Source organism: Psilocybe cubensis, chromosome 11 (assembly GCF_017499595.1).
Source record: "Psilocybe cubensis strain MGC-MH-2018 chromosome 11, whole genome shotgun sequence".
Taxonomy (NCBI): Eukaryota; Fungi; Basidiomycota; class Agaricomycetes; order Agaricales; family Agrocybaceae; genus Psilocybe; species Psilocybe cubensis.
Window position 1 is genome coordinate 2,934,945 of NC_063009.1, and position 25,337 is coordinate 2,960,281.

Here is a 25,337-nt window from a genome sequence, read left to right on the forward strand (position 1 = left end):
CTAGATCACACAGATACTCATCGATAAGCTACTTGTTACATCGCTGCAATTATGCCCACCAATGCATCCCCCGACGCGGATCCGCTTCCTTCCACCGCAAATGCCACAACCCACAACGGACCCAGAAGCGGACAGACGGCGGAGGGTGACTTTCCGCCGGAAGAATCAAATATATGGACCACAAAGGAAATGCGCGTGTTGAAAAAGCATGTACAGCCCTACAAAGATACATCAAAGTCATCCAAAGCAGACTACATACAGAACACTGTCATACCTGAGCTGCAAGCTACATGGGATCACAGATACTCTAGACGTGCTAGGAAGGAAGATAAGCAACTACACAAAGAATGGAAGGTGAAGAAGCATGTGAGCTCGTTGTTTCTTTGAAAATTTTGTTACACACATAAACCATCACAATAGCGAATTTTTAATTGGTTTAGAAACCATGCGTCAAATCGAATTGGTGTAAAATTGGAAGGATTGAACTCCCGTATAACCTTTCAGACGGTATTCCGTGAGGAGAAGTCGGCAGAGATTGACTCCGAGGTTGCGCTTCTATCAGGGAATGCTGCTCGTGGAAGTAAAGATTGGATGAAGTTTTATCAACAAGGACGTAAGCAGGTTGAGGCCAGATTGACTCAGGAGGAGCGGGACAGGTTCATGGAGATCCTCGAGGAATGGAATAAGAAAGGTGTTTCAAAATCAATGAAGGCAAAGTGAGTCGGTGGAACTTGTTTCCGCCGTCAATCTGACATCTGCAGGACTGCTGCCAGGCAAGGCAGAAAAATACTTCGACAAATGGAGAAACTTAAGTGGCAGAGAATGGGTATGAGGTCCATTACCTTTGAGGGGCATTATGATATTGAGGGTAAAATCGAATACTCAATGTAAGTGTTAAACACGGCATGAACAAGTTCCGCCGTGAATGCTTACGGCGGAATAATTTGGCCCGTATTAATGTTGACTGATGGGCATTGAAGGACCCAGACAAGCGATCTAGCACTCGACGATGTCAGAATTCCTTCCTTTGGGCAACTCTTTCCATCCGAGTTGGCCGCTTTTCGCAGAGCGTTTGTTCAATACCTTGTCCACATTTCAGAAATAGAGAAGGGTGTGGCCAATCCAGCACTGCCAGATGCATCGTTTCATGAAAAATCCCTCAAGTTTAGCAGCAATGGATTTCCAATAGTACCTAGTCCTATCTATGGCTCAACTGGGAGAGAAGTCGCTTATGCGCAAAAGTCAATTATTAGAATTTACATGAACAAGGTTTATGGTGTGTAATTTGTCTATGTCCTCAACAAACTTGCTAACTATGTATACAGCTTTAGCCAAGGATAGGCCTGGTTCAAGTGTTCCTTGGGATGCTCTTGAAAGGCGTTCTGCAGAAATGATTGATCCAGAGCATTGGCCAAGTTCAATCCCCGTGACGGATCCGAGCCGGCTCCGCCTGGAGTCAACTTCTGCAATTCTCAAGCTATGGAGGGACCGTCAAGCGCAAGGAGACATCCCCTTTAAATTCTCAAAGGTTTTTGGAAATGGCTATGACATTATGGAACCTCTCTATCCGTCCAACTTGTTTGACGGCCTAGAAGCCCACCCGATACCTCCACCTCCTGCAGCCATAACCAAACGTCGGCTGAGGCAAAAAGCTATACGACTTCAAACCCAATCTTCAAGCGACTCTGAATCATCCAATCTGTCAGAGTTTGATAATGGACGGGGCAGTCCGGCATCCGCGATGCCACGCACTACTGCCAGATTTGAAGTCACGCCAGAGACGGATGAGACTCCTACCGACGCACCTTCAAGATCTAGCGAGCCACCCTCTCTACCAAGTAGATCCAGCCCAACAATTGTCAATCCATCATCCAGCCCAACTCCAGAGGTTGAGGAGGCGCCTCCCAAGCCAGCTAGAAAGATTATGCCAAGAAAAAGAACAAAGCCATATGTCGGAACGGCGGAAATGGATGGACCCGATGAAGAGAGTTCTGTACCCCCCCCAGTTAAGCCAAAACCAACTAGAAGGATTCAACCTAGGAAAAGAACAAAGCCCTACTCAGATCCACTTGACACAGTGGAAGAAGATGGAGTCCAAACAGGAACAACCCAAGACACGGATAATACACGGGCCGGCAGGGACGTGACTTGTGATGCCTTTGTGGAGACAGTAACAAGTCCAGATACGGATGAAACACGGGCCCGCAGGAATGTGACTTCGGATGCCTTAGCACTTCAGGAAGCAAGTCTGCTTGCTGTAGCAGGTAAAAGACAAAGAAAAAAAACTTTGAAAGCCTAGCTGTTGAAGTAGATTCATGATACCTATTGAATGTGATGCTTTTTATTCTTATCTTGATGTTTCTCAAACATGTTTTCACACAAAATCAAAACAGAAAGCGGGGTTCATTAAAAATCATCAAGTGCTACTTTTTGGGAGAGGTATAAAACAGATGAGCACATGAGAGTAAAAACTATATACAGTCCAAATATTAAAAATTGTACAATGCAATCTATGAGACAAGGCAAAAAAGGAGACCAAAAAAAAGTTACAAAGAATTGAAATACACTACTTTTTTTGGGCCTTGGATTTTTTGGGCGAGCGCGATGCTTCAGCCAGAGTCGTTTCCGCCTTTCGCTTTCGTCCAGCCCTTGTCTTTGTGGCTATGTTCGACGCGGGCAGCGTGGACGCCACGATCTCAACATCCTCCTCCTCCACAATTTCAACCTCGTCGCTGTCCGAGGGATCAGACAACTCCGATGAGTGTCCATTCCCGGATGGCCCAGCCTTGGAGGATGGCTTAGCCTTTGACAATGGCTTAGCCTTTGAGGATGGGCCGGCCTTTGACGATGGCGCGGCCTTTGACGATGGTGCACCCTTTGACAACGGTGCGGCCTTTGACGTCGAACTTCGAGGACGTGGAGCTGGGAGAGGGGGTGGTGGAGACAGGGAAAGGATGGGCGGTACCGGTGGGAGCGAGGGTCGGCCAGCTGGGGGGGGGCGAAGGCGCTTCCGGAGTCGAACCGGGCAAGAATAGCGCTGTTGGTGGCGCAGACACGGCAGGGAGGACGGGTGCGGGTGGAGGTGGGGGAGGGGAAGGGAGGACAGGTGCTGGCGGTGGTGGAGGAGGGGAAGGGAGAATGGGTGCTGCTGGAGGTGGAGGTGGGGAAGGGAGGGGTGCTGGCGGTGGTGGTGCGCTTGGGGATTGTGGCACAGAGGTGGGTTCACGGGTCCGCGACGGACCCGATTCTTGTTCGACCTCCGTCTTGGAGGGTCCTGCTGCCTGTTTGGGGGCGGGATTCCTTTGTTCATCCTGCTCTAGCAAATCGTCGACCACATCTCGGACGTGGTTGATCCTCTTGGTGATGTCGTTGAACATCGTGACGGAAAGCGAGGTGCTTCCTGCCACTTGTTCTTTGGCCATGGTCCATTCGGCCTTCACCTCTTGGATGCCGTCCTCGATGCTCTTCATCCTGTTCTCCACCGCCAAGTTCGTCTCGGCAAACGTCGCAATCCGTGCATTAATCGCCGTCATGGACGCGGATAACCCGTCCAGCCGTTCCATGATTCTGCCTTGGCGCTCAAAGAGCTGCACAAGCAGTTCTCCCACATCCTCGGGGAACGACCCTTCCCCGGCCTTCCCCTTCGCCGGAACATCTTCTCCCTCCTCCAACTTCAACGCCTCCCCATAGCTTCCCAGTGGCGTCGTCAAAAATTGACCCACGAAGGTGTTGCGCCCCGGGTAGAAGCTGCAGTGGATCTTGCGAGACTTGCAAGACTCGCAAGATTGGTGCTTCACGGGGACGAGAGGCTCAGTGCCTGTCTCCCCCTTGACATAGCATGGCACCTTGAATTTGATGCATGCCATGCACCTTTCCACCATGTCCACCATCCCCTCTGGCACCTGGCGCACTTTCTGGGATCTCGACCGCGCCTTCCTGATGGGGGGGACATCGTCCTCGGCGTCCTTCTTTACGGAACGCGTGCGCATCTTCCGGGTGGGGGTGGCAGTGGGGGTGGTAGGCGGTGCCCCTTTGTTATCGCCTTCGTCGTCCTCGTCGACGTCCGCGTCCGCGTCTTCGTCCGTGTGGCTTCCTATGATCGCCTTGCTCCTGAATTTCCCCTGCTTGGACTTCGCCAATCTTTCCAGCTTTTCCCTGTACGCTGGGTGACCGGGCATGTTGGAGGCGGTAATATGGGGAATGATTTCCCCCTTCTTTGTCCGTGGGCCCCTGTAATCCGCTGGAGCCAACTGAATGGACTCCACGGGGTCCGCCGCTTTCCGTTTGCCCTTGTCTTTGTGGGCGTCTGTCACGGGTCCGTCTTCCACCGGGGGTTTGACTGCCTTGCCCTTGCCCTTCTCGGCCCGTCTCTTCTCCGTCTCCTCCTTGTTCCTCTCCTCGTCTGTCTCCTGCTCCTGCTCCTGCTCCTGCTCCCTCTTCCTCCTCTCCTCCGCCTTCTGCCTCTCCTGCTCCCTGGTCCTCCTCTCCTGCTCCCTCTTCCTCCTCTCATCCTTTCTCCTCTCCTCCACCTTCTGCTTCTCTTCCTCCCTCTTCCTCCTCTCCTCCTCCCTCTGCCTCTCCTCCTCCTCCTCCCTCTGCCTCTCCTCTTCCTCCTCCCTCTTCTTCTTCTCCTCCCTCTTCCTCCTCACCTCCCTCTTCCTCCTCTCCTCCACCCTCTGCCTCTCCTCCTCCTCTTGCTCCTCCTTCTCCCTCCTCTTCTCTTGCTCCTCCTCCTCCCTCCTCTTCCTCTGTGCCTCCTGGCCTTCCTGGTAGGCCTTGAAGTTGGCGACTTGATGTTTGAGCGTCGCCCAGTCGACCTCAAACCTGTAGATGTTCTCGCCGTCCTTGCCCTGGATGACTTTGTACGAGTAGACAACGGGGCTCGCAACATAGTCAATGAGCCGGAAGCGGGCGGCGTCCCTGACATGCTCCTGACACAATGGAACCTATTGGAATTTTTTTTTTTTTGTTGAGCAAGTCATGATCTTATAAAATTGAGAACTTACCAAGTCCCTGTAAAGCTGCTCCAACTCAGCGTTGAACGCGCTTTCACCGTTGCGGTAGCACTCGGTAAACTTTTTTTCCCAGTCAGCGAGGCGTTGGGCGAAGGTGGCGGTGGTGGAAGATGAAGCGGCCATTGAAAAAAGCGTGTTTTTATGGGGGAAGACGCGTTAAATGGGTGAGGCACGGTAGAATGTGAGGGTGGTGATCGTGGTTGGAGTTTGTCTAAAAAAAGTCTAAAAAAAAGCGGTCCCGCAAAACAAAACCATACACAAACATGTACAATCTGAGTCATGTGATTTCTTCACCAGATCCAGTTTGTGCAAAAGTTGCTAAGTTCGATACACGGGTGAATCTATTTCCGTGTCATGGAGAATCCTCGGATAGTATTGTATTCCGTGAGATATATAAACAAGCCCACCCAGTTGCACTTTCTGGACTGTATGTCCTCCTACAACTTTATTCCCACCTCTAGCAAAAATTCCCCCATTGACTACACCAGTCTCAACAATCTTACCAGGCTTCTTGAAAAACTGAAGGAACCTCCTCCCGTAAAACCTATAAAATGTAAGACTAATGGCATTAATTCAAGTAAATTTTAATTGATTTCTGAGCATCAGCAATGTCTTCAAATATTAGCAACTCTAAGGAAAGCAAACGCACAGCAAGGACGGATGACCTGGCTCCGCCGCCAATGCCAGTCATTCCAGATAACCTGGCTCCACCCCCTATGCCTGTTATTCCAGATAACCTGGCTCCTCCCCCTATGCCAGTCATTTCATCTAACCTGGCTCCGCCCCCTATGCCAGTCATCCGGAAAGACCTGGCTCCGCCGCCAATGCCAGTAATTCCAGCTAACCTGGCTCCACCCCCTATGCCTGTCATTCCAGCTAACCTGGCTCCGCCGCCAATGCCAGTAATTCCAGCTAACCTGGCTCCACCCCCTATGCCTGTCATTCCAGCTAACCTGGCTCCACCCCCTATGCCAGTCATCCGGAACGACACGGCTCCGCCGCCAATGCCTGTCATCCGGAACGACACGGCTCCGCCGCCAATGCCTGTCATCCGGAACGACACGGCTCCGCCGCCAATGCCTGTCATCCGGAACGACACGGCTCCGCCGCCAATGCCAATCATTCCAGATAACCTAGCTCCTCCCCCTATGCCTGTCATTCCACCTACCCTGGCTCCTCCCCCTATGCCTGTTATTCCAGATACCCTGGATCCTCCACCTATGCCTGTCATCCGGGATGATGTGGCTCCGCCGTTGATGGCAGCACATGTTTCATACACGTCTGTCGTCGACAAAATCATTATGGACTCTCGTCCAGCTATTTCCTCTGAGAGGAAGCAAGGTCGCTATTCTCCACCCCCTGAAGCATGCCACCTGCTCCTTCAAAACCCTTATTTTCGAACCTACGGCAGGTTTGATCCCATGGGCGGCTACCCCGGTTTGCCTCCCACCCAGTCTGACATTGAGTTCGAGGATGTGACAGATCAGACGGCATATTTTAACCCTCCTTTTCTATATGTATGCACTCAGATATTACCAAGCACTAGATACTGACAACTATTTTAGAATTATACCGAGCAGCAGCTACGGGCAACATACGACCAAATAATCGACAGTTCCGTCGGCGACAATAGTTATGACAGCAAGGTCACAACGTTTAAGAACCTCCGCCTGCATCAGCTGCAGTCAGAAATTCTGACTTATAATGCGCTGGAGGAAATTGACGCTGGGCTGGCAGGGATTGAATCGAGTTTGGAAAAGCATTTGTATACCGGTAGAGATGAATAAATTATTTTTGGAGCCCTTGTGCTCATTGATTCGCAATACCTCTCAAATATCCCTCCCTCTCTGGGAAGATACGGGTCAAATGGGTCCGTCTGACAGCACAACACGGGTCAAGCGGATCCGTCTGCTTGCAATACACGGGATGCAAATGGACCCGTCCGGCTCATTTCCGGCCCGTGTTTCTTCCGTGTAGGTAGACGCGCGGATCCCGCAGGCCACCCGGCGGCTCCATTTAGCGCTAAATGGCACGTCATGTACGCTATGATTTGCCAGGCTAAATCACACGTACATCACGCTAATCTCCTAATTAGGTAGCGGAAGTAAATCCACCGTGTCTCACGTAATATCCTTATTATTAAATCTTAGGTAATGTACGTTATAAATAAACTGTCTTATGTAGCAGACGCATAAACCTTTCCCTGGAGAAGCAGAAAATCGATCCACGGTTCCTGGAGAGCGAACCATGAGTGACGTATGGGGTCCTATCGGAATACGCTCGGTAAATGGATTTTATTACTACATTACGTTTATGGACGACGCGAAGCGATACAACGGCGTGGTTTTCTTGAAGGACAAGAAGGAGGCGGCGAAGGCGATTGAGAATCATGGGGAGCGAGTGAAGAGGAGGTTTGGGCAGTATCCGAGGTACATTCGCATGGACAATGGCAAGGAACTCGTGAACGAGCGGATTAAGAAGTGGGCGGCGGAGAGAGGCATTGAAATCGAGACGACGGCGCCATATTCCCCATCTCAGAACGGCGTTGCAGAGCGCTACAATCGTACGCTGTTGGAGCTAGCACGTGCGATGATTATTGCAAAGAATTTACCTCTCTTTCTCTGGGACGAAGCGGTCAATTACGCGAATTATTTACGCAACCGCGCGCCTACTCGAGCACTCGACGACAAGACACCATATGAAGGCTGGCACAACAAGAAACCGGATGTTTCTCACCTTCGGGAGTTCGGATGCGATGTATGGGTGTTAGACGAGACGAAGGGGCTTTCGAAGCTCAAGCCACGGTCGAAGAAGAAGGTATTCGTTGGTTTTAATGAAGGCTCGAAGTCTGTGCGTTATTACGATCCCAAATCGCGCACAGTGAAGTCATCGCGAAACGTATCGTTTAACGAAAACGAAACGCCGCAGAACGTCGAAATTCCTGGATTATCGTCTGAGGGGGAGCGTAACGAATCGACAGACGTTAAATCCAGCGAAAACGAGCCAGAAACCGTCAAGAACGAACCTATTTCGTCTACAGCACCGATTCCACAGCCCAGCATACGTCGATCAGCTCGTGAACACAATTTCATCGATTACAAGAAGGCAAACAACCCAAATGCTCGTTTACCGACTACACGATCCCAAACGACTCCAAACGCACCACAAATCGCTACAAAATCGACCGAGACCTCGAGCGCAAAGTCTACAGCAACGGAGCAAGCAAACATTGTCAAAGAACAGCTGTGGGGCGCGATTTTAGACGATTCGGAACGTGTCTTCGCCATGCGCGAATCGGACGTACCTCGGACACTTGAAGAAGCTTTGGAAAGCTGTGAGGCAGCTGCGTGGAAGGCAGCTATGGACGAAGAAATCGAGACGCTTTTACGGATGGGTACTTGGGAGATGATGAAGATTCCGGATGGAAGGAAACTGGTTGGATGCCGTTGGGTCTACGCGAAGAAACGGGACGAAAACGGGAACGTCATCAAGTACAAGGCCCGACTAGTCGTTCAGGGATGCTCTCAGAGACCTGGTACAGACTACAGCGAGGACGGAACATTCGCACCAGTCATGCGATTCGACACGCTACGCTCGCTACTCGCATATTCGGCCGTACACAATCTCAAGATGCGTCAATTCGATATAAAGGGTGCATATTTGCACGGTTACATCTCGGAGGAGATTTATATGGTCCAACCACCCGGTTATGACGATGGCACTGGTCAGGCATGCCGTCTCATTCGTTCGCTTTACGGTCTCAAGCAGGCAGGAAATGTATGGAACCATGAACTCGATAACGCTCTCACTTCATTCAGTTTTACGAAACTCAAGAGCGATTACTGCTGCTACATCCGTCGAGCTGAAAACGGCGATTTTACAATTTTAGTTACCTGGGTGGACGACATAATCAGTTTCTCAACGAACGACTCGCTCAACGACCAGCTGGAGCGTGAATTAGGCTCGAAATTCGACGTTAAATCGATGGGTCAGCCCTCGATGATGCTAGGATTTAAGCTCGAGCAAAAGGACCATTACATTTCGCTCTCGCAAGCACACTACATCGACAAACTCCTCGAGAAGTTTGGTTTACAAGACGCGAACCCCGTTTCGACGCCTATGGACCCGAACGTGCGATTGGATAAGGATGAAGGTGTTCGGGAGGATGGAGACGGTCAGGGGGAGGTTAATTCACGTTTAGGATTCAGTTATGCAACGGTCATCGGCTCGCTCATGTATCTGGCACTCGGAACTCGTCCAGACATCGCGTTTGCAGTATACAAACTCGCGCAATTCACCAGCAAGCCAAAATCGACTCATTGGACCGCTGTCAAACGTATATTTCGTTATCTGAAGGGCACGCGCAATCACAAACTCACTTACGGCGGCGATTCGCAAGTTTTGGACGTAAATCTCAATGTTTATTGCGACGCCGATTGGGCTGAAAATTACGATCGGAAGTCGACTAGTGGATACGTGGTTACGATAGCAGGCGGCGCTGTGGCATGGAGCTCGAAGAAACAGAATACGGTCGCACTTTCAACCGCTGAAGCCGAATACGTTTCCACAACACATGCGGCGAAGCAAGTCTTATGGCACCGCTCACTCTTCACGGAGCTCGGTTTCCACATCCCGTCGACGTCAACCATCTTTACCGACAATACGGCAGCCATTTCGATTGCGCATCATCCAGAATTCCATGCCCGTACGAAGCACATTGACATTGCATTTCATTTCCTACGCAACTTGGTGGAGAAGAAGACGCTCGACACTGTTTACATCAACACTTCAAACAATTTGGCGGATATATTTACGAAGGCCTTACCTCGAGTTGCACACGACGGCTTCATTTTGCAGTTGGGAGTTTTGGCCGACTAAGGGGGAGTGTTGGAATGATAGTCGGCGAGCGACTTCGTCGCTAAGTCGTTATCTTTCTCTTGTAGTTTATCTTATCATATTTTTTCTAGATCATTCTACTACAGGTTCCGTAGCTACTGTAGGTACAGGTGTATAGTTACGTCGTGAATCGATATCTTTTACCACCACTGCGCATTTTACTTACAACAACCTCCGTCATGTATTACATTCGCGAAATGAGAGGATATTTGCGCGCACTCGATTCATCCCGAACTAAAACGAAGAAAATCAAACGCACCTTGAGTGGAAAAAGAACACCCTAACCATATAGCCCACCTATAGCATCGTTCAGGAAGGAAAAACATGCAGAGGCAGTAAATAGATTCCTGATATGTCATCTTTGATGCTTTATTTTCCACTCACAACTTGTTTTTTGTATTTCCGCGCGATTCCACTGTTATTGTTAGGCTCGAGCGCGGGTGGGGGACGATGTAACGAGAACAGGGAGCAGAGACGACCGGGGAAGGCGGTCGCAAGAGAATTAGGTGCACCAAATAGTGGCAAGCGCCAGGTCGTGTAAGCAATATGCGCGAGCGGTTCGTTAGGTGCAGGCCATATTATGGTTAAGCGAATGCGAATGCAATTGATTCTGTGGATGGCAAGGGTGTGGATCCAAATTAGCCATGCGTAAAAATAAAAGGGTTAAAAGTGTTGAGCAGAAGCCATGTTCGTTCGTCGTGATGCCATTGTACGTCGTCAGTTCCTTCAGGATAGAAAGAGTTGCGAAGAGCAGAGCAACCTCAACGGACAGAGTCGGATCAGAGCGGATGTGACACGTGTGTATGTAGTGGCTTTTCTCCGACATATTTTTAATCTCCGATAAGGTTTACTACAGTTCCAGGCTGTATTTTTAAAGCTGGAGACAGTTACAATGCAACTCGCAGGAATCAAATTACGTATGGCGCTAAATTCCTACACATACCACAGGGATACGTCATTAAAATGGGCATAATTAGCCAAAGATTCATACACTCACCAAATTCCAGCAAAATCCCACTCACACGTCTAAAAATCTCAAATTGAAATTCTTGCTGCGGGCCCCGCTAATCGCATTTGATCACTTACCATACAAAGTAACCTCCTCGGCACCAATATGCCGATTGGCTTCAACATAGTTTTTTGTTACTCTGTATGGTCTTTTCCTGCCCAAATTTTCCCTCATACGGTAGGTATGCGTGATGATCGCCAGGTAAGGTATGATTTGCGGCGATAATCATAACCAATCCGCCTATTTTTTTTTGCTTCGTGTATAACCTACGGCATAATGGGGGAAGGGGACGCTTGGACGTTTGTCTTTGCTTTATTGCATTCAACTAAACTTTAACAACCCTGCCCCACTCAATCTCAGAATGGCTGTGAGTGTATTCCGAGTCCCATATTCCGTATTCCTGTATTGCGCATTGTTCACTTGGACTCACATTTTTGTGTTATGTCTCCTTCTAGTCCTCCCGCAGCACCCCATGCCCTAAGTGTAACAAAACCGTCAGCAAGCAATCTGATTTGGCGAGGCATATAGCCTCCCATAACGAGGCCAAGTAGCCCAATTTCTCTCCTCCGCTTCATTGTTTTACCAATGCAACCCTTTTGCTTTTCAGAGACAGGCCATTCAAGTGCATCGAGTGCACTTTTACATCGAACACGACAACCGGGCTCAAAAATCACTGGAGAACCCAGTAAGTACCCGTCCTTATCAAGCCTACTTACTAATGCTTTCTCCAACTAACCAATCCACACATCACAGTACCAATGACCCGTTGAGGTGTCCCTACAGCGGATGCGAAGCCAGAATAAACGATTCTGGGAATATGCTCCGCCATTGTGAGCGCAAACATGGGTATATACCACAGACGCGGGCACACAGAGCTTCCGCCGCGTCATCCACTTCCTCCAATCACCAAATTCCTTCCTCCTCCTCCTCCTCCTCCTCCTCCTCCTCCTCCTCCTCCTCATCATCATCATCATCATCATCATCATCATCATCATCATCATCATCGTACTCTTTACACCCATTCGCCCCACCTCCTGCATCCCATTACCCTTTCCCCTCTACCTCCACCTCTACCTTCACCGCTTCCACATCGCTGTCTACACCCTCATCTTCATCATGCAGGATCACACTCCCATCTATCGCAGAACTCGATAGATGGACCGCCGCGCAGCGCGCACACGATGCATATACCGGTGCGACATCCCGGAGACCCGCGCATCGCCCCAACTTTGACATGGGGATGCGTATTCGGGGGTGGCGCGCCGAGCCGTATAGCTCGGCATATGCGTCTAGGTCGCGAACTCGACCTCGAATGAGGACAAGGATGCCTCGAGAAGAAGATGGTGAACAGGGTGGAGAAGATAGTGGAGAGGCAGGATCGGTGTTCTTGCACCATCCTTACCCTCATATGCATCCGTATCCATGGCCTGGGTATTAATCGAGAGACTCAACGTTGGAGTCTGTGTTGAGCAAGGTGTTGTTTCTTGCGTTCCGATTTCTTCGCTCGGTTAACATATCATTTTAGCACTCCTCGATAGAGCTTGGATAATTAAATCCAACCAGAAGCGCGATCGATCCATGGCGGTTCCTGTGCCTGTACGGCTACTCTACATTATCCATCCCATCTCCATCTCCAGCTTAATTTCGACCGCAACCCCTACTTCGACATCCATTGCTCTCCCGATACAAAACCCGTTTTTTCATTACTCCATACCCTTTGTCGCATCGCGTAGCAAACTTTACATCACTTCCCTATCTATAATCACATTCTTAAATTTAGTCACTCACAGTACATATTTTAATGTTGCATATACACAGTTAGAATTCGACCATCAGAGAGCGCAAAAATGATACAGCTACACTATCCAGTTAATCCATTGGTACACAGAAATGCTCTCACGCAACTTACCTCGACACACCGACACAGCGCAGGCGCCATTGCCCTTCTCCGTTGATTGACTGGCTTACCCCCGAATCATCCCATGCGAATTCAGATATCCTATCCTCAGCCTCGCATCCAACGTCCGGTGTGGGAGACGCAGTCGTGTTTCAATTGGACCCTTCGAGGGTAGAAGTCGGGTCAAAGGGTTCTTTTTCAGCGTCGTGGATGGGTGGCGGTGTCAAAGGGTTTTTTTAGCGGGTGGCAGTGTCAACTGGTTCCAGACCTTCGGTCGTGGATTCAGGCGGAGATTTGTGTTCGGATCAATTGTATCCGGTTTCGACCGTTCACCCGCGTACAACTTTGTACGGTCAAGTTAATGTGGATGTAGTAGCAAAGTAGGTGATGTGTTTCAGAAAATGATATATTGAATTTGACAGAGTGTCAATTTCTTATAGTTTGAGTATTCACTTAATTGTTTCTTCGATTCGTCGGTCGAAGTCCTGGGAGACCTGGGAAATCTACGCGGTAAATAGAGAACAAAGGCCGATGTGCTTCTGTGGTACTTATGGATGCAGTACGGCAATACAACCCAGTGGATTGCGCATGACAAGAACAATGAGGAGGTTTTATAACTGTCAACCTGATAATCTAATGATAATTCAGCTGGGTTCAGTGGCCTCAGCAGATCTGATAATCGACGGTTAGTGGCTTATCGCTGTATTTCTTCTTCTCGTACCTTCGACCCGTACCATGCACATACTACTTTTTCATGGAACAAGTTGCTACAAGTCACCAATGGAGACTTTGCATTATTATCTGTCTATTGCTACATCACATTATGTTGAGTCAACGGCGGCAGCCTCTGGGAGACTCAAATGTCGGTGACGGCAAGCGGTACTGTTATCCCAATTGTCTGCGTTGTTTTTTAGCTGCGGGAATCACTATTGTTTTTGTCTTCCACCTTTAGTCAACGACGTGTAGACTTCCGGCATGGAGAGAAGACGAGGCATTTGGCTACACACCACAGGGCCAAGTAAACCAATTTTCTCTCCTCCACTTCTCTTTTTCACCAATGCACCCACTTGATTCTCAGTGACAATGAATTTAGTGGAACATCGGCCTTGTATGCATGGCTGTGAATCTATTCCTGTGTTGCGCATTGTTGTTCACTTGGACTCACATTTTCGTATTATGTCTCCCTCTAGTCCTCCCGCAGCACCCCATGCCCTAAGTGTGACAAGACCGTCAGCAAGCAATCTGATTTGGCGAGGCATATAGCTTCCCATAAAGAGGCCAAGTAACCAAATTTCTCTCCTCCGCTTCATTGTTTTACCAATGCATCCCTTTTACTTTTCAGAGGCTGGTCATTCAAGTGCAGAGTGCACTTTTACATCGAACACGACAACCGGGCTCAAAAATCACTGGAGAACCCAGTAAGTACCCGTGCTTATCAAGCCTACTTACTAATGCTTTCTCCAACTAACCATTCCACACATCACAGTACCAATGACCCGTTGAGGTGTCCCTACAGCGGATGCGAAGCCAGAATAAACGATTCTGGGAATATGCTCCGCCACTGTGAGCGCAAACACGGGTATATACCACAGACGCGGGCACACAGACCTCCTGCTGCGTCATCCGCTTCCCATCTCGTTACATGCCTATAATTGCCTAGAATTACACCCTTAGTTTTACCCACTCACAATACATAGTCTTCATGTCATATCACCAATACTCTGCCGGAATAATATTATCGGTGAGACAGACACGATATAGCTACACCATCCAATTATCCCAGAGGCACGCATATGGTATTGTTACACTTCCCTCTACTTCGACCTAACCACAACTCAGACTTCGTGGCCCTTCTACTGTTAATCGAGAAGCTGCTCGTCATCTTTATACCCAGTTGATACGCCTTCGCATATCCCTATCTAGGGTCCAAAATTCCAGCTGACCCAGTGCCGTCGTTTTCGAGTATGAGCGACGGGTTGCGGGTGAAAGTTGAGCCAGAGATCTTCAACCTTGGTGGTCGGGCGGAGACTACGTAATTTGGATCAAGAGAATCTGGGCTCACCAGAGCCCAGCTCCCACCACATATTATAGTTTGCAAACCTATGTGCACAAATATACCATAGTTTAGGGAGTTTCTAACGAGGGAAGCACACTTAGGTCTGATACAACACTCTAGCTATTTAGCTCAATAATCAGTACATAGTCAAGTTGATTCGTCGGTCGCAGTCCTAAATGGCCTGGGTAGATATTATTAGCATGTCCCGTGGGTTTTTCCCGGTGCAAATCATGTAGGCGAGGAATTTATGCTATGGTACAGGGTGCTATACGGACAATATATCCGTTGGATTTCGTATGGCCAAAAGAATGAAGAGGTTTTATGGCTGTCATTCTGTTAATCTAGGAATCATTGACACTGTCACCCCGTGGAAACTATATCTGAACTATTGGGTGAGGCTGAAGTGAGAGAGTAAATGAGTTGAACTGGCGCAGCAAGTAAGGCAAAATGCATCAAGACACATTACGAGAACACGGCACAGAAAGCGTCAAACGCACTATTTTGGCATTCGGACGCACGCGGGTTCGCCGAATTGAAATGTATACGAGCTCACTCAACGCGCGTCGCGCGTCGCAAACAAAAATTACAAGGACAGTACAAACGCACCTTGTCTAAAAACGACGATGCCCCAATTAATTCCATGGACAGAGCTTTGAAATATGTTGTTTTGCTGTCAAAAAATGATGTGAGGCATAGTACTAAGGAGAGGTGGAAGGGGTGAACGAAACGAGTCGACATCTCAGAATCGAGAGACGCAAGAATTAATCAAGAGAGTGGACGAACACGAAGCAAAAAGTGTCAATCAGTGGGATATATGCGCGCGCTCAACTCGTCCGAAACAAAAAGAAAAACAACGCACCTCGGCAGACAAAAGAACACTACTAACGCCACATCCTCCATCTATAGCATCGTTTGGTAAGAAGCACAACCAAGAGGTCATTAAAGGCTCGTGATTTTTTCAATTTTTCACTGCATTCGATAGAAAATACAGCATTGATGGGGACGGGATATGGGGACGCGCGGGTGTGGAAAGGTGAGAGCACAGCGGCTCAAGCGATGCGTGTGGTGCGGTGCCTCATGAATGGGAGTAGTTCATATGGGAGAGTACACCTGCCTACTCTGTCGTGGGTCTGCTATGTACGGTACAATTGCATATGTGAGTGTAGATGCGGATGTGGATGTGGAAAAGTTGCGCACCCCATTTGCCAAGTTCCATCCTATCGATTTCGTACCCGTGTTCTTTCCCACATTATATTTCTACCTAGGAACGGGAAAGGGGATGGGTTGCAAGAGGATCGTGTCAGCCAGACGAAAATGCGTCGAAGGCCAGAGCAAAGTGCAGTATCACCAGGACGGCACGACAACGGTTGTGGAGCAATGATGCAGCCGTCTGGGAGAAAAGTGACACAGCTACACCATTCAATCAGCCCAGACCAATAGAGCGAAAAATGGCATCATGCAACATACCTCGACCAACCACACCGCAGACGACCATCGCCCTTCTCCGTCAACAGGCTGCACCACAATCCCTCAGTTGGTCAGTTTATATCCACCCCTGTTTCGCGGCGAGTGTTAAATCCATCGTATGAGATGCTATCGCTTCCAAGCTCGAGCCTTTATGGTTTATGAGATGGAAGTTGGGTACAGGCGGCATTTCAGCATCATCGTTCACGGACTGCCAATTCTCAAATTCGGGCGGAGATTATAATTCGGATCAAGAAAATCCCGGTTCACCCGAGTCCAACTACCCCTATGTGTGGAGAAATAATGGATTTCAGGCTAAGCAAAAATGTTACGCAGGTAAGCAGTTCTAGCTGTGCAAAAGTGATATATTTATAACTCTATACAATAGGATATGTATGACTTTCGTAATAAATATGACATGCCGTAGCAAGGTGCGGACAAACAGCACCAGCGTCCAGCCGAACGGCAACACAGATCGCAAATTGATTTCCCACGTTTCACTTTCTTTTCTTTATCGTCCACCACAAAACAAATTCTACCCATCGTTAGTTCTTCAGTAGTTCCAATCAATCCAGAATCGCAGAAATTGCTCGATTCACTTTTCTTTTCCCACCCTTACCCGCCCTTGTCATCATGAATTATTTGTAAATTTTATTAGTTGCATCATAGTATAGTATCGAACATGTAAATAATTTTGGTCGCATCTGACATCCTCGATAGCTTGTTGAGCTGAATTTAATCGCAGAGAGGATTTCCCGCCCACCCAGCGGCTCAATCCGCTCTGCGTGCCCGCCTTGAGCTCACTCAAGCACAGCCCAACCCTTTTTGTTTGGTTTAGCAAGCGATCGAGGATAGATGAGGCCGGATGTCGATGATGTACGGTAGAATGTTGTCAGTGCGAGAAACCCATTTCGCCATTATTTTTCGATCTATCATTGTGAGCGGTGGTACGAATCTTGAATTACCGTCATCTTCTCTGTACTTCTTGGGGTAACTTTACACCTAAATGGCTTGGGGGCGAGATTTATCCCCTGTGTAACACAAGTTTGGTCAAGATTTGTTCATGATCCAGAAAAAAATATGATTAAAAACCGACATCAATGAAATGGTCAGCGAGGTTTGAGGGTGCAGTCGATGTCAATACATGAGCCTTTTCCTTCAGAGGAGAGAAGTCGAATGCCCAAAGCAGTCGCATAACAGCGAGGCTCTGCGCATATTCTTTTGAGTTGGTGATAATGACTCATAGACACATAAACATGGATACGTACGATATTTGTAGTGGCAAGGTGCATACCGGGACAGAGTCTCTGTAGCATGTGTTCGGAGTTATCTATAATGACATAGTTTGAGGGAACTGGCATATACCTTTCCACTTCCAAACGGGAGACTTGTCCGAATGGTGTAGCCTTTCTGCAGTCCTGGTATAGTCCCGTCTACTGACATCAAGTAACGCTCCGGGAAAAATTCATCTGGACGCTCGAAGAGATCTAGCAAAAAAAATGAGTCGTACTCATGCATAGACTAGAAGTTATGGAAGTCAAAATTCTTACTTGGATCGTGTAGAATTCCCCCTTTTGATAATTGAATTTTTTTTAAAAGCTATGTTTAACAATATTGAATGCTACTTACAGACGTTGGTGAAGATAGGTGCTCCTTTGGGTATTATATACTGTCCATACTAGAACATAGTTAGCAAACACCCATGAAGAATGAAGACAAGGCCGTGTTATCCCGAACTCACAGAAAAATCTTCCTTCGCAGAGTGTGGAATACCCAATGGTCCAGCTGGACGTAGTCGATGGATCTGTACATGCAGAATATCTCAGATACCATCGAATCCATAAGGTTGATATTGACACTCACTTCCTTAATCATGGCTTGTACATATGGTAAGTCCTGGATGTCGCTCGGTTGCGGGAGTCTAGACAACCCTACGACAGAGTCGATCTCTTGCTGCGCCCTTTTCTGTGACTCAGGAGAGTCAAGAAGGCAGAGGATTAAGGATTGAATCAAGGCCGCTGATGTCTCTGCACCACCATCTAGCATAATCCCTCCAATATACCTACGTAATCACATGTTAGTTTTGTCTCACAACTGTCATCGCGGATATCAGGCAGAGCACAACACGCACCCTACCATCTCTCTGGTTAGACCCAGCTCATCTTTTTTGCTCAGAATACTCTCCATCAAAGTCCCATTCCTGTGCCCCATCCCAACCTGGCTCTCCGCAAACTCTAAGAGCGAGAAATACAAAGACCGCTGAAGATTTCGCGTCCTCTTCCAGAGACGCTTCCATGGTGCACATATCTCGGGTACATACTTGAGTAGCGGAACGAGATCCACCGGAGCAGCAGCCGGTGCTATCGTCGCGGAGAAGGACCTCATGTATGTGCGGAAAAGTTCAGCCTCCGGCGAGTCGTATTGCGGCGTTGGTTTCCCGAACACCACAGAAGTGACGAATGACAGGGTAGCTCGCGAGACATGGGAACATAGATCCTGTCACAGATATCATTTAGTGTTATCAGTTCGTTCTAGAAGTATGAAGTTATCCGAAAGATGTTTTTACATCAGGTCTTTCAAGTAGGTCGTATAAGAGCTGTGCAGTCTCCCGTTCCGCAATGGGAAGATGCGATTGGACGGCCTGGGAAGATACCAGCGGCTGGATGACCTTCCGACCTATTTGCCATAACTTATTGTCTTCGAAATACGATGGAAATACACTTAGATACCATAAACGAGTTGGAATGAGTGGATTGACGTACCGGAAGTAGCCAAAGCGAAGTAATTTTTACCAGTCACGCTATCCGCTGCGTGAAGTGTAGGGCGTGAGGATGTCTCGTTGCTGTGGTCATCAAGCAGCTCTTTCACGATTCTCATGTCAGAAAGCACTATTGCTGTTCCATTGGCCACTTTTATCTAAAGTTAATTTTCGAAGTCAATCCCCTCCTTCGTTAGGGTAAGAGAAGGCGAATCACGCACCGACATTATTCCTCCATATTCCTTGGCCCATTCAGTAAATCTGCACAGATACAATGGCGCAGGATTAGATTCAAAGCTGCAGAGTCGTTATTCTTTGTTTTTCTTACTTTAAAAATGGGAACTGAATCGGAACCAGGTGAATATTTCCTAGGATCGGAATAGTTGGAGGTCCAGGAGGTAGTGATTTCTCCCGTCGACCGTATTGAAGTAGCGAGTAGACAATCCACGAGAAACTTATTGCAACGAGCGATGTGAGTAGTGTATTCATTTAGAGATTGAGGAAAGGCAAGAGGACTCTACTGTCAGGTGATTTCAAAAACATTCGTGGACCAATTTATATTGGAACCTTTATACCAACGTTTGTGTATCACGCGCTAGCAAACCCAAAGGGCTGATGAGTACATTTTGGAAACAAACCACGGGTAAAAAGGTTCTACCCTACCAATCTTCCGGTCAGCAGTATTGATCAATGATCCAATATAAAGAATTTTGACCGATTAGAAGTCTTGGCTTAAAGCGAATGAATTGAGTATGCTATGTGAATGTACACCTAACTATATGTGTGCGTCTTAAACTGTGACATCTTCCGTGGCTAAGAGGGCTTCTCCGCGATTGGAAAGTCCTTTCCAGTGACAGTCTTGTATCCGCTTCGGATGGCGCTTGCAATTTGTGCATCTTTAGCTTGCTCAATGGCAGATTCGTTGGATTGGTCGCCGGCTTTGAAGACGTGCTCTTGAACGAGGTCGATGGCTAGATAAGAGCATACAAGGGGACAAGTTAGCAATGCGAAAGAAATGTTATGTGAAGGAGTGATGGCAGAAGCGATGATGATCGACCCAGAGTATACGTGCCTTTATCAAGATAATCTATGTTAAGTATGGTCAGTTATATTGACTCAATGATTTGAGGGAATGAGAAACGGTTTAAAGGGCAAAATTCAATGATGTACGTGTTGTCTCACCTTCCTTCTTCTCTCCCTTCTCGCCTCCCCCGAGCGCACTGTTGATTGCGCCTAGAATCGCGTTTGCACCATTACTATCACCATTTCCACTGGGCTCGGATGCATTTACACTCTGGTTCTTGGTCGAGTTTTCAACCTCGCTGGCAACCTTCTTCAAGAAATCCATTTGGAATGATGTGCGTCTATTTGAGCTTGATTGTGATCAGCGTAGTCGGACGGGGAAGAAAACTGTAGCAATACCCCACCACATCCCGCCTTTTAATATGAACGAACCCAGGCCCGCCAAGACTAATCATCCAAGCAAGGATGTACAGTTGAGGACAATCAAAGACATCAATTTTTTTGCACGAATTATATAGACTATGACAAACATGTAGGGTGCCTAGAAACTGTTTTAATAGGTAATACTACGTCTAATTAAACGATTTGCACGAGCAGATTTCTCAGATTCAACTTTTTTGGAAAAAATCTCCCAAAAAATTTGGCGGTGGTCAAAAAAATTCGCTAAATTCTCGAAAAATTCATTTTTGGATAGCTTTCGATATTCTGGGTTCGCGCCTGAAATATCAAAAAAAATTATCGAGCCGTTCCCCTTAAATAAATTCGGCAAGATGCCACCTAACGGCAGACCACCCAAGCAAATGAGGAACATTTCCGGCCTAAAACGATAACTTTCTCAATCTTCTTTTCTCTCAAGGCCATGAATGCATTTTGAGTGAAAATTCCATTGCAAATTGAACCCTGTAGAACTGGCAAGCTATTATACTTTTTAGCTATGGCTACTCATATTCATAAACTATGTCTATAGTGCTGGGAATGACTGTGCAATACTGCTATTGTGAAGTTGAAAAAAAGACATTTCAAGAAGCAGCTAGGATACAGAATCTGAGAAAAAAAAAACATCTTGAAGCACTTCCAAAGCATGTTCCACCAATAATATTTGTTGTTTCATCAATTGCTCCTGGTGCTTTACGGGTGCTTATCTTGATTTGATGGCGAGTACAGGGGTGTGGGCAGTGAGAAAGCAAAAGTAGGCCAGCCGATTTTGCAGCGAGTAATTCGTGGTAAAATTTGGAGTTGCCGAGCTGCCCGGCACCAAGTAACATGACTATATTTTGATATTTTTTGGCCAAAAAATTTGGCGGTGGTCAAAACCTCGTGGGAATTTTAAGAAAAGTGTGTTTTTAGACGCTATTTGACCGTCCGAGTTCGAATCCGTCGTTAGTTTTTGCCAGAAAATTCGCGTTCCTGAGATACAAAAATTGATGTCTTTGATTGTCCTCAACTATAATGCGCCCTGAATTCGACATATGTGATGCTTGTTCCTACCCCTGAGAACCGCCGCTGAGTGGACCCCTGAATGCTTGAATTACCCTATCTTGGAGAAACGTTGAGCCTCAATCCCTGGAAGCAGTGTAAGGCTATGCTAATGTTGCAGGAGATTATTCAGATTGGAAGTGGACATTTCATTTTGCCATCTTGCGGTTGGTTTGTTGAAAAGTTTGTGTGTGCACGGACCCACAGTTGTAGGTGGCGCATACATAAGCATACGGAGCCGGCCCCCGGGGGGCCGGAGCGTACTATTTTTGAAAGTCCGATCACCTCTCAGTACCATCGGAAAACGAAATACTTTGCCTCCGACTCAAACTCAGACTAAGGAAAGGTACTGAAGCTCTCCGGGAAAGATCGTGCGATATACTAACGGATGGGTACGAGACTATGTATTGATCATTGAAGGTGATTCAGACTAACATTTGATTTTGAAGAATATCATGCTTTATAAAATGTTAATTCCGTTTCTACAAAAATTTTAGAACTTCAATATCACAAATTCAAGAGTAATGTCAATGACATCAGAACAGTGATGTGTCAAAACGGCGATACAGACTTGGTGTTACTGATTAACGAGATGGCTGAGGATGGGTGACCTAAAATAAGTGAAGGGTCATGCCGTCTGAGAGTCAATGTTGAATCATTTCTGTTCCGACAGGCGTTTATGTAGATGCCATCAATCCCGGGATGAAGTTTGATGGAGGTCGACATGCAGTCATGGCGGGCATATCATTGACGGAGGAGAAATGAAGCCCATTTTTCTCATCTGAACAGAATAAAATACTACGATCATAACACGAGTTTGTCGAGTTCTGATTTACCAACAGGATAACCATGAAGAAAATGAGCAATCTTTAAGGGAAAGTTTCCAAGTGTAGGGTCACAATAAGTATTGAATGGCGAATTAAAAGATTGGGCTTAGAGAGAATATTGGTGTGGTATTCAGGTTCAAGTAGTATGCTAAATACACACCCATGTACCACATCATACCTATGCCATGGTGACACATTCTAAAGCATCCGCAAGAAGAAGAGTTGTGGAATGACATGCTGTCCAGGTCATTGAGGTGTAAATCTGTATATATGGCATGCCTTTTAGATGAGAGTTAAATTTGTGGAAATAGGACTAGAGCTTCTCTAGAGGTTATATAATGAAGCTTGAGTAGACGACGCATTTCAACACGCCGCCACCATGTCAGACACGCAGGTCGTATCCCTTCCGGTTAGGGTCGAGGAAGGTATTATCAGCGCAAACCTCAACAGCTCGATGTTGTTTAATTTACTCATGGGTACGTCCCCTTTGGTTCTGACGCGAACGTTGAAGTCAATGAGATATTCCTTAGGGGTCTACACTATTGTATATTGTGGAACAATGTACATTTACCGTAAGGGCTTCCGTCAATTTACTGACCCTAATTTTGAATGGAACTATATCACACAGTCTCCGATAAGGCAACAAACAAGATCAGCCGAACGGTGCTATGGGGAGTTTCCTATTTATACGTTATCTGTGTGACAGAACTGGGCGTCCAGTGGTTTTTTATCAACCTATCCATAGTGGTCAATGGCGAAACACGAGATTCCATTGTCTCCTCTACAATAAATGGGGCTCCCAATTGGATGTTTGTCGTTAACGACTTTCAGTTTTATTCCATAATCATTGTATCTGACGCATTAATGGTGAATAATTTTCCGTTCTGGGCATTAAATATATTGATTCAACTTTTGCACGATAGATTTGGAGGTGCTTTAATGTGTGGGGACGGTCATTAAAAGTTACTTTGGTGCCAGTAACACTGCTGATTGCTGAGTTTGGTAAGTACAGTACAAACGAGATATAAATGTGAGACTCTGTTTACATTCCTGTAGGCCTATTTTGCGCAGAAATGGTTCTAGCTGGTCTATCAATTCATGAACTGCAAACAGGAGGCTTCAACCCCAATCTATTCAACGGTATTGAGAGTGCTCTAGCATTTACGTCAGTAGCAACCACAATTGTCACTACATCCCTGATTGGTTATCGTATACAACGTCATTTTCGAGAAAATAGAGCGTCAGGGTCTAATGGCACATTTAAGCACATACTCAATATTGTTATCGAGTCCGCTGCCATTTATTCCCTTCTCCTTCTCATGGACGCCATCTCCATCATTGTCCCTCCATTCAACGAGCTTGGAACTCCGTGGGCCAACGTCGAGTACTATGTGGAATCAATTCTCATTGTGGTCGCGGTAAGTAATTATAATACATACCTTTCTATGCATCGGCCTAAGATGATACCTTAAGGGAATTGCCCCTACAGTAATTGTAGCGAGGAGTTCTGTGGCAAGACGAGCAGAAAATGATGCTTTTGCAATTACCAGGGTGTCCGGACTTCGATTTGAATCTGCAGGAGGCAGAGTTCACCACGGACAAAACCCATCGACGATAGGGAGTGGGTCTTCAAACGACTCAGAAATTATTGTCTTGTCCTCGGAGGATCCGGAAAAGCAAAGTAATGGTACTCAATCGACACTTTGATGCTGCTGATCCAAAATCAGAAGCTGCCATTTTTCAATGACGTTCGATGACAAGGGAAGAGATGTACTGGGCGGCTTGGTACCCATATATTTATGATTATGAATAGCATCATTATCATTTGGACTATTTACAACTTGATTGATGTGTAATAGTGAGAACTTGAAGAACATCGAATAACTCACATAAGCCACTTTGAAATCTGTGTTTATTTGTATCCTAGTGTGATCCCGCGCTAGATACCGCGGATCAGGACAGTTAAAAGCTGGACAAGTCACACCAATTCTCACACTCACAGGTTAAGTGTAGCTCCAACATCAAGAAATGTCTAGTATACAACACGTAGTGTCTGTAATACCAAATTTACTTTGTTAAAAATTGACGTGATACATTTAATTATGCCAAAGCGCATCACGGAACCGAGCTTAAAGGCCTGTACACTGTCAGGATCCATGGTCACTAAAATTGATTCCGCGTTTTCCATACACCGGTTGAAGTGTTCATTGGTGTTTACCTGAGTCACTGATTCATTGTAACCGAGTGATATCTGGAAGATGAAAACATATGAATACCCACGTAATGCTCAATGAACTGTATAAAGCTCACAGAAAATCAACCTAAGGCATCATCTAATATCCTCCTATTACTTCGAATTAAGCTCATATTAATGTCTGAACCGGATCTGCACATACCAGTCACCATAGAGGAGGGTGTAATTCGATCTAACCTCAACAGCTCAATGCTACTCAACTTACTTATGGGTAACTAAGTTTCCTCAGCGCAGGTGATCTTAAGCTCACTTTATACAAAATTTTATAGGCACTTATAGCATGTGTTATGCGGGTACTATGTACCTATATTGTTAGTTTATTCTTCTTTATCATATCTATCCCTGTATGTTAACATGGAATTTCGTAAGGAAGTATCGCACAGAAAGGTTCACAGCATGAATCCACGGATTATTCTCTCGACTATAACCTTGCTGTACCTGTTGTGCTTCATGCAGTTTGTTGTTCAATGGTGCTTTGTAAACTGGGCATTTGTCAACAATGGAGATACACGGCAATCGATATTTCTCGACACTCTTGCAGGGGGTCCCCCATGGATATTTGTTCTCGACGATTTTCTCTTCTTTGCCGCTATCCTCGTGTCAGATACGTTTCTGGTAATGTAACTTTGGATTTAATTTCTTGTAGATTCCACACCAACCAA

General features: G+C 46.9%; 6 protein-coding genes across 6 annotated transcripts; 3 read left to right on the forward strand and 3 right to left on the reverse strand.

The window, feature by feature from the left end:
• Window positions 1–51: 51 nt before the first annotated feature.
• On the forward strand, window positions 52–2,299 carry JR316_0011993 (uncharacterized protein; the record flags this gene model as incomplete). Its single annotated transcript, XM_047897634.1, has 5 exons — window positions 52–366; window positions 421–716; window positions 762–887; window positions 981–1,276; window positions 1,326–2,299. 5 exons carry the CDS (start codon window positions 52–54, stop codon window positions 2,297–2,299), a joined length of 2,007 nt encoding a protein of 668 aa, XP_047744043.1.
• A 267-nt stretch (window positions 2,300–2,566) lies between these two features.
• On the reverse strand, window positions 2,567–5,138 carry JR316_0011994 (uncharacterized protein; the record flags this gene model as incomplete). Its single annotated transcript, XM_047897635.1, has 3 exons — window positions 2,567–2,922; window positions 2,966–4,946; window positions 5,007–5,138. 3 exons carry the CDS (start codon window positions 5,136–5,138, stop codon window positions 2,567–2,569), a joined length of 2,469 nt encoding a protein of 822 aa, XP_047744044.1.
• A 485-nt stretch (window positions 5,139–5,623) lies between these two features.
• On the forward strand, window positions 5,624–6,802 carry JR316_0011995 (uncharacterized protein; the record flags this gene model as incomplete). The annotated part of the gene is made up of 2 exons (XM_047897636.1): window positions 5,624–6,532; window positions 6,581–6,802. The coding sequence occupies 2 exons, from the start codon at window positions 5,624–5,626 to the stop codon at window positions 6,800–6,802; spliced, it is 1,131 nt and encodes a 376-aa protein (XP_047744045.1).
• A 10,467-nt stretch (window positions 6,803–17,269) lies between these two features.
• Window positions 17,270–19,584, reverse strand: JR316_0011996 (Cytochrome P450 monooxygenase; the record flags this gene model as incomplete). Its single annotated transcript, XM_047897637.1, has 13 exons — window positions 17,270–17,368; window positions 17,434–17,544; window positions 17,606–17,644; window positions 17,703–17,824; window positions 17,888–17,908; window positions 17,967–18,015; window positions 18,079–18,141; window positions 18,201–18,399; window positions 18,469–18,833; window positions 18,904–19,034; window positions 19,100–19,253; window positions 19,317–19,356; window positions 19,424–19,584. 13 exons carry the CDS (start codon window positions 19,582–19,584, stop codon window positions 17,270–17,272), a joined length of 1,554 nt encoding a protein of 517 aa, XP_047744046.1.
• A 324-nt stretch (window positions 19,585–19,908) lies between these two features.
• On the reverse strand, window positions 19,909–20,443 carry JR316_0011997 (uncharacterized protein; the record flags this gene model as incomplete). Its single annotated transcript, XM_047897638.1, has 2 exons — window positions 19,909–20,066; window positions 20,278–20,443. 2 exons carry the CDS (start codon window positions 20,441–20,443, stop codon window positions 19,909–19,911), a joined length of 324 nt encoding a protein of 107 aa, XP_047744047.1.
• A 3,051-nt stretch (window positions 20,444–23,494) lies between these two features.
• Window positions 23,495–24,128, forward strand: JR316_0011998 (uncharacterized protein; the record flags this gene model as incomplete). Its single annotated transcript, XM_047897639.1, has 2 exons — window positions 23,495–23,839; window positions 23,895–24,128. The coding sequence occupies 2 exons, from the start codon at window positions 23,495–23,497 to the stop codon at window positions 24,126–24,128; spliced, it is 579 nt and encodes a 192-aa protein (XP_047744048.1).
• Between the last annotated feature and the right edge of the window lie 1,209 nt (window positions 24,129–25,337).